The 9,074-nt window shown below is 47.2% G+C and overlaps 1 protein-coding gene across 7 annotated transcripts in view; it reads left to right on the top strand.

Annotated features, from left to right (window-relative positions):
- Positions 1 to 5,967, top strand: part of CCDC93 (CCC complex scaffolding subunit CCDC93) — a 95,175-nt gene extending 89,208 nt beyond the window's left edge. For all 7 annotated transcript variants that reach the window (XM_072757574.1, XM_072757575.1, XM_072757576.1 and 4 more), the window contains one exon: positions 878 to 5,967. In XM_072757574.1, coding sequence (XP_072613675.1) covers positions 878 to 931 — 54 coding nt within the window. In that variant the 3' untranslated portion in view covers positions 932 to 5,967. The remainder of the gene's footprint in view (positions 1 to 877) is intronic.
- Positions 5,968 to 9,074: the final 3,107 nt, after the last annotated feature.

Below are 9,074 nucleotides of genomic sequence, written 5' to 3' on the forward strand. Positions count from 1 at the left end.
AGTGATGCAGAGGGGACCTTGTACCACCGGACATCAGATTCCACACAGGGGCTGGGACCAGCGACCTCCCTCAATAATCTCCCTCAGCACCTGTAGTAGTGGATTGCGTACAGCTCATTTTCTTTAAAGATTTTATTTATTTATTTACTTATTTCAGCTCATTTTCTTTAAAGATTGATTTTATTTATTTATTTATGAGAGACAGAAAGAGAGAGGCAGAGACACGGGCAGAGAGAGAAGAAGCAGGGTCTGTGCATGGTGCCCGATGTGGGACTCAATCCTGGGTCTCCAGGATCATGCCCTGAGCTGAAGGCAGACACTCAACCACTGAGCCCCCCAGGGGTCCCACATACAGATCATTTTTTTTTATATGTATCCCTCACCCAGTCTTCTGTGAGTTTCTTTCTTAAAGCTAAGGATATTCTTGATCTTGACTGTTGTCAGAGTAAGAACTTTGCCATGTGCTCTGCTTGCTGTGTGAACTAGGTCTGCCTTTTGTCACTCCTTTGGCTGCTAGCTTTAAGGACCTTCTCCATCCTTATCATAGTGGTCCAAGATCAGGGCTTAAGTGTCTGCTTGCCGCTTCTGGCCCCTGGAGGATTTTAGTGGTTTCATGAAGTGTTTTGGAATGACAGTGCCTAATCCTCATCCAGTTCTTGGTCTGATAGTCCAGAACCCAACTGTCATTTATGGTGACTTTAGCACTGAAAGGCAGGTGAACCTGTCCCATAAGTTCCATTGTGCTAGTGGCAGCATGGACAGGGCAGGAGGTGGGTGGTTAGTCCATCAGTCGCTGTCCCTCCTAGGATGGGGAAAGGGCCTCAGGTGGGACCTAATGTCACCACCTCCCTGCTTACTTTCTCTGCTTCCTTTCCAGGAGGGCCGCAAGAATGAGGTGCTGCTGTCCAAGGTGAAAGCCAAGGCCTCCTGAAAATCCCTAGACATCAGCGTATGTCGTTGATTTTTTTTTTTTAACGCCATATAGCAACCCCAAGATGGAGAGAGATGGTTCTGAACACTACAGTAGAGACGCAAGTGTCATAATCTCAACACCTGGATATTTTCTTCCTCCCATCTGCTTCCATTTCATCTCTCTGTTGTTGACGGAATCAGGCGGTGTAAACATGATGGCTTGGATAACACCTGTTCTCCTGTGAAGAAACGCAAGCAGTTTTTATTCTGTATCAGTTCAACTTTTATTTCTCCAGTAACATCACACATATGAAGGTACCTGTATTTGTATGGACTCTCTGAATAAAAAGGAATTCATTTGTTCAGCAGATGTTAATTGAGCAACCAGTGAGAAGTAAGCACTGAGGGAAACAGAGGTATTAAACCCAGGCCCTGCATCTCAGGCATCCAGCAGGTGGCCCGGGGAGCAGAAACAGCCCACTTGACTTCAGAGCTTGGTCGCCTGAGATAGATAGATAGATAGATGATAGATAGATAGATAGATAGATAGATAGATAGATAGATAGATAGATAGATAATTAGATTTTTTTTAAAGTAAACAAAGGCTTTTAGCTGAATGACCAGCCCATGTGAGTGTTGGTCACGTGGGCCCTTCACTCACCCTTGGTGCCTTTTGTTCCTGGCTCCTTGAGATGCCAGCCAGCAACAAGCATGAAAGCTCAGTGGCTGCCGTTGATTTAATTCTTACACACTACTCGAGTTTCTTTCACCAAAAATTGAAAACCAGGGCCTCATATTGAGGACACCTCCCCAAATGACCCCTTAATATGCCCTCCTTCTCACATGAGTCCCAGCCAAACGTGGGTGGTCTTGTGCATCCCTCCTCATTATGAGCACACCCTTGTGCTCCACATTCTGGACAGGTCATGGACTAAGTGCAGACACAAGACACACACCAGTCAGTGAGGTCCAGGGCAGTATGTGGTAAATGCCAGAGCAACTGGCCATGAGCAGGAACCAGAGGACATTGGAGGAAGAAGAGCAGGGAGGTGTGCAGAAACCCAGGATACTTCGTGGGGGAGGTAGGATTGCAAATGAACGGGGAGTTGCATTTTAATAAACAGAGATAGGTGGGATAAAGTACGACTGTAATTAGAAACTGAAAAGCGCACAGGGAGAGTACCAGCATGCTTGTTGGGAAAGGAGAGGTCAGGCCTGTCTCTGCAGGAAAGGCAGACTGGAGGCCTCAGGAAATGAGCAGTCCAAACCAGACATGGAGCCCCTCCTGCCCTGGCAGCCCAGGATCTGGCAACACAGCCAGGTTCAGTTAACCCCAGTGTGACATTTGTGCTTCGTTCTGTGTAAACCTCACACACAGACTGCTCGGCAACCTCTGACCATGACACATAAAAGCTGATGCATGTCAGGCAAATAAGGGCATTTGGTACAGTCATGGGAACATCATGCTCACTTTTAGCTCTCTAATGTCTGCATTAAGTAAATCTGACATGGGCACACCTAAAAAAATCTCATGCCAGATTACCAACAGCCATTGGTTTCTGTGCCCGGGAGCGAGGCCGGTCTGCTGAGCATGGCTGCCCCCAGAGCTGAGAGGAAGCAGCAGTGGTTGAAGTGGTGCTCCCCGTGTGCTCAGCGTGCCCCTCCTGGGCCAGGTACATCTCCCTCAGCGGCTCCCATGGCCACGGTCATCTGCAGACTGATTTTTGAAAGGAGCCCGTGAAGTTGAAGCTAGTGCTTGCTAGAAAGCAGGTGGCACTCTGAGGGCAAGGGAGGGGACAGCAGTGTAACTACAGAATCTTCCAGGTTCAGGGAAACATCGATGTTTTCTTGTTGAGAAACTCTTAGACCCCACTCCCTAGCAACGTTTTGAGTGGTTATGAAATTGTCTATTTGTCCAAAGGCGGGAGGGAGGAGGAGCGGGTTATATTCTGGGGCTCCGTAGCCCGCCTCTCTGCTATCAGGGAAAGTATGCCGTGACTAATCCAAAGGAACTACTTAATAACCCTTTTTAAAAGTGAGGGATCTACTGGGCTATGTTTGCAAAGTATTTCATTTGATTTGGTTTTGGTATAGGAGTTATCAGAAGATCTCTTTTCCCCTTATAATCCACAAAGCCTAATACAGATAACAAATTCATTCCTATTCCTTGGACACATCTTAGACTGCCAGAGGCAGTTTTGAGAACTGCATGTTTGCCACAGATGACCTCCAGGGTGGATGGTGCCTTTGTGAGTAATTAGGACAGCAAGCGTGCCTTATAGTCAGGCCTTACAGGCTGAAGTGATGCCCCAAGGGCCCCCTTCATTTCAGAAGCCACTCAGGAGAGTTCCTCCCAGGACATCTTGTGTGCCCAGAGTATGGCTGGGGATTGGGCTAAGTGCAGAGACTTTTCTGGATTAAAAAAAAAAAAATGCTTAAGTTACTTTTATGAAATGTGTGCTTCCGGAGGAATGAGGTTTCCCCAGGAAGCCTTTAGCCGCCCCCTCTGTCAGAGCCGTGAGCTTGCTAACATGGCAGCCTTCCCGGGGCCGGCCACCCAGGACCCTAGCGCTCTCTGCCACCATTTGCGTCAGGCACCACCTCCCTACACGCGTCTCATGGAGTACCCGGGGCAGCCTTGATCTAAACCAAAATCAGAGCTGCTGAGCAGTACAGACTCGTGGACCACAAGGTGTCTAGGAAGACATTTGGATGTATTTCTTCTTGTCCTTGCCCTGGATTCGGTCTCATGGGTCCCTGGGGTCAGCTCATTGTACTAGAGTGAGATGCCAAATGTTAGAGAACACTGCCAAGATGAGACGTTGGAGTGAGTTTCCTTTTTGAACAGAGAGGGCAGATTGCAGGTTTGTCGGGCCTGAGTTCTTGTTAGGGTCTCATGTGTATGGTTTTCACTGGGTTCGGTCCATTGCCCATATTCTGTGGGTAGCCACGCCCTGCCAGTGTCTACTGAAGCAGGACCAGAAGGCCGGGGGGCTGGTACAGACAGCAGGCCTTGCTCAGGCTGAGGAAGCACTCCTTGGCAAGCAGCGTAGCTCTTGGGACCTCCCAAACCAGGAGCAGAGGACAGGGCAGTCCTCAGGCAGCCCTCTACTACCTGGCAAAGCACCATCCCTGTGATCTCTGGTTGAATATCGATGGATCACATCTATAGTGACCAAAGCAGACCTGCCAGAAAAGGCACTATGGACCGTAGGCACGCGGGCTGGTAAACATGGGCCACCTTGATTTCTGTCACCCGGACGTGGCCTTGTCTTGCCCTCTCTACAGGTGACTGGTGTACATGGGAAGTAGATATGCTAGCAATAAACTTTAACAGGTACTTCGGCTGAGGCTGAGGGGCAGTGTTGGTTTGAAGCGTGCTTTGAGGAAGAACAGTAAGGAAGCGCTTACTTGCGTCTGGGGTTGACTTCAAGGTTCAAGCACATCTGACTGCACAGCAGTCCAGTGAAGACCCCAGCATGGTGAGGTGCCCATCGTCTGTCTGTGTGCCTGGGCACTAGTCAGGTGGGGTGCCTTATTGGAAGCATCCTTGGAGCCCCCCAGGCCTTCTCTCAGTCCTTTTCCCCAAGTCCAGAGCATTTCTTCTAATAGCACATAGCAACAGGCTGAAAAACACTATGTAAAAAATCATGTTGTCAGGGTCCCCACTCTTCTCATGATAAATGTATAAAAGCATTGAGGGGATCTGGTAACTGGACTATGGCTCATTTGCCAGTGTGGGGAATACCACGTCGGTTTTCCACATCAGCCTTACATCAGTTCCTCAAATGCGCCGAGCTCACACCTGCCCGTGGCTGTTGTCCTTGCTGCTTCCTGGACCACTGTCCATTTGAGGTCATGGGCAGTGGCTTTCCAGGCAGCCTGACCCGCTACAGACCCACTCGGTGTCTGCCTGCGGCCTCGATCGCACTCTGCCTTCTCCGCTGTTGTCTCCCTTGGTGGCACATGCTGCTGTTTGATCGCTTAGTCCTTTGTGAAGTCTGTTGCCTGCCCAGCCCCCTAGAGTGGAAGTGTAGTGGAAGCAGGGACCTTGCGGTCCCCCCAGAGTCTGGCTCGGGTCGTTGGCCAGCAAATTCTGGTTGGATAAAAGAGCTTCTCTAAATTGCAACTTGCATCTCTGGATTAGCAGAGTTTAGACTGAAACTTTTGTCTGATTTATGCTGTGTTTGCATACGGTGGACGGTTTTATTCAGCAGCTTGAGAATCTCTCTGTGTTTGTTATACCCTAACCTCTAAGGTTCGGATGTCAGAGGTGTCAGGGGTCTCAAACCTTTCAAAGAAATCACCTCCCACGTGTGATTTTTCTCCCCAGACAGGGGGAAAGAGAGAGGGAACACGCAGATGTCAGAGATTAGATCATGTTTTGACTCAAAGTGTGTCATGAACCTAAGGGTAACTTGACGGGTTGAAATGACTCAGCCACATGAAACCAGGAAGTAGGGAGCAGCACTGGGATGTGGTGTTGGCAGAAGTATGAACAGTACAAATCCATGGAGGACAGTTGGATAATATCAATGAAAAGTGCAAATGCACAAGCTTTCTGAGCCAGCAATGCTGCTTCTAGGAATTGTTTCCATATATGAGGATTTTTACTGCAGCATTATTTGGAATAGCAAAAAGTTGGAAACTACCACCAACGTAGGACAATGGTTCAATAAATTATTGGTGAATCCATACAATGGGATGTTAAACTTAAAAGAACAGAGTCACACTGTATGTACTGCCATGGGATGATCCCTAAGCTGCATGGTTCTTGGTATAGTAGGGTTGGTTATTAAAAATGGGAAGGGGATGGAGAAAAATGTGTCAGTGGGTGTACACGTGTGTGTATGTGGTGTAGACACGCTCATCTGTCATGCATATCTGCTTGCATATGCCTAGACTGTCTGAGAAGATACACAGGAACCTGACAGCTTTGGTTGCCTCTGCGAAGAGGGGTGGGAATTACTTTTCACTGTATATCTTTTGTACCTTTTGAATTTTATACCATGTACATGTATTATCTATTCAGATAATAAAGTTTTTAAATTTTAATTTGATTTAATTTTCTACAAAATAGAAACATGACAAGATTCTTGTTTGGTAAGTCTGCTTTCCTTAGGAATTTAAAGCCCTATCCCCAAAGTAATTAAATCTCTCCTGTTCTTGGGTCTTGGGGAAAATAGGGAAGGGGAAAGGGGACCGTCCTCCTCTGACAGAACAGCTGTATGGAGATGAAGCAGTGAGGATGGTTCTGCTCTGATTGTGTGCATGTGTTGGGTGGCAGTAAGGCGGCGGGGTGGGGGGGGCAGTGGACTGTGAAGTGGCCACACCCCATAGGGTTGCCCCTCTCTTTTGAGGGTCACAGCACCACCCCTGTTCCTCTGGCTTTGAGGTGCAAAAGATGGAGACAGTACCCCTGAGCCAAAGTGACTTTCCTGCTGGCAGCACAAGATGCATTAGGAGAGCTTCTGTTCTTACAAGTTGCTGGGGAAGGACAAGGTGTCTGGAGCAGCCTTAACCTTTTGAGACCATAAGAAGAGCCATCCCGATACCCTGAGCTTGACTGAAAACATGGGAAGAGCCTGGCTCCCTGAAGGCATGACGAACCTCTTGAACCAAACCACTCACCCCTGTATTTCTTATTCCATGAGAAAAACAAATCCCTGACAACTCAATCATTCAATCAACAAATATTTGAGGTTCATTATGGGTCAGGCCCTGGAAATACAACAGTGAACAAAGCAGACAGAAGAACTTCGATACACTCCAGCAGGGAAGACAGACAAGCAGGGTGGAATGTAAGCTATGAAACATGTTGCTCCAGCCTGCTGAGTAAGGAAGAAGCATGGAGAGTGTCTGGTTTGGTAGTGATCTGCAATTTTATAATGAATAGTTAGGGGCTGCCTTTACATTCTTTACTGGGAACTACCTTGGTTTTCATTCTGGAAACTTCACCAGAGCGCCGGGTAGTTTGCTGGCTACTGATTCTATCCAGGCTTGCCGTAGATGACACCAGAGCACCTGGCTTACAAAATGTCCCCTGTCCCTAATAGCCTCTTTCACCTCTTAACCACCCTGATTTTCTTTGAATTCTATAAACTGCATGTTATTTTACATGCTTTCATTTTCGTCATGTAGAAAACCAGGTATTGGTCCTATGGTTAAAAAACTATGGGTAGTTTCTCTGCATGACTTTAATACTGGTATATTTTTTTAAGATTTTATTTATTTGAGAAAGAGAAAGAGCATGAGTTGGGGGAGTGGCGGGCAGAGGGAGAAGGGAAGTAGGCTCCCTGCTCAGCAGGGAGCAGGACTTAATCTCAGGACCCTGGGGTCATGACCTGAGCCAAGGGCAGACACTTAACCACCTAACTGAGTGAGCCACCCAGGCGTCTCTCATCTTGATATATTTTAAAGATACTGTTCACATGCTTTCAGCTTAATTCCGGTAAGAAATTGTTTTGTATTTTCTAGATTTGTGTGCTTTGTTTCAGAAGTTTGAATCGCTAGTGTTTTTATGATCAAAATCCAGTCTAGAAAAAACTATTGTTTGTCACTTTAGGATATCTGTGTTCTTAGCATTAAATAAATATAAATAAGCTGATGAGAAGTGAGGGAAATGCCAGGCAGAGGGGGTACTGAGTGTAAAGTCGTTGAGGTAGAAGCAGGCCCAGCAGGTGAGTTTTGAGGAACGTGAAGGGTAGCTGTGTGGGAAACCATTGGAGGGTTTGGAGATTTCAACAGGGATGCCTTGGCCGCTGTGCTGACCGCAGACCTGGGAGACAAGGGCAACAGCAGGGAGCTCAGGTAAGAGATGACTGATAATCTAAATGGAAACAGAAGTCTTCTGAGACAGTACTTAGCCTTTTTATACCACACTCTGATTTTTAATGTTCTACCTTTTTCACATATACAGCTCTGAATTATTGGTCGCCATTCTTCACTCCCCCAGAAAGGACACCTTTGTCGTGGCATCCTAGTGGGTGGAGTCCTCTTCCCCATCCCACTACTTTGGGCTTTTGCTTGGTCTGTGGGTTGTTAGCAGACTTGATATGAGCAAAGGTTTGGAAGTGTGCTTGGGTGGTTGGGCTTGCCCACTTGCACACCCGTCTTGATAATAACATACCATGCTGGCCCAAGGAAGTCGAGGGACGCATGGAACAGACCTAGGCCCAAACAAACTGCTGCTTAAAGCCGGACCCAGAAGAGTGCAGCCAGGATCAGTGAGATCCCAGCCAACTCCCAGACATAGCAAGAAATAAGTTTGTTGCTATCTGTATATCACCCAGATTTTGTAGTAATTATGTACAGTTAGAACATAGCTGACTGGGGCACCTGGGTGGCTCTGTTGGTTAACTGTCTGCCTTTGGCTCAGGTCATGATTTTGGGGTCCTAGGATTGAGCCCCACATTGGGCTCCCTGCTCAATGGGGATCCTGCTTCCCCCTCTCCCTCTGTTCCTCCCTGCCAACCACCCCTGCTCTGTTTCTCTCTCAAATAAATAATTTTTTTTTTAATTTATTTTATGATAGTCACAGAGAGAGAGAGAATGGCAGAGACATAGGCAGAGGGAGAAGCAGGCTCCATGCACCGGGAGCCCGACGTGGGATTCGATCCCGGGTCTCCAGGATCGCGCCCTGGGCCAAAGGCAGGCGCCAAACCACTGCGCCACCCAGGGATCCCTCAAATAAATAATTTAAAAAAAAATAGCTAAGACAACCATCAAAGTGATTTCACGATCGATTGTGACCTTCAGGTTTAAAAGACACTTCTCTGTACAAACCAGCATTAATGTAGAGGGACCAGGTCAGGGGCCAGAAGATCAGGCTTCTAGGGGTGGTACCCACATGTGGCATAAATACACTGGACAGCAATCAGGATCAGAATCCAAATTCCCTTCAGACATACCTGAAGAAACCTGGAGGCCATGTTAAAGGAGAGAAAAGTAGCGTACTTTATCCACTATGCATGACTACATTATAAAATAAAATGATTGGTTAGCCATAGCCATCCTACAGACCTGGAACTTTGTGAAATTGGATTCTGACATGAAGATACTTCAGCAAATGAATCTCAACAGAGAAGAGACTGATTTCTCTTACATCTTTTATGTGAAATGCATGATGTATCATAAGACCACTTCTTGAAGCACCTTCCAAT

This window comes from Vulpes vulpes, chromosome 5, assembly GCF_048418805.1.
Source record: "Vulpes vulpes isolate BD-2025 chromosome 5, VulVul3, whole genome shotgun sequence".
Taxonomy (NCBI): Eukaryota; Metazoa; Chordata; class Mammalia; order Carnivora; family Canidae; genus Vulpes; species Vulpes vulpes.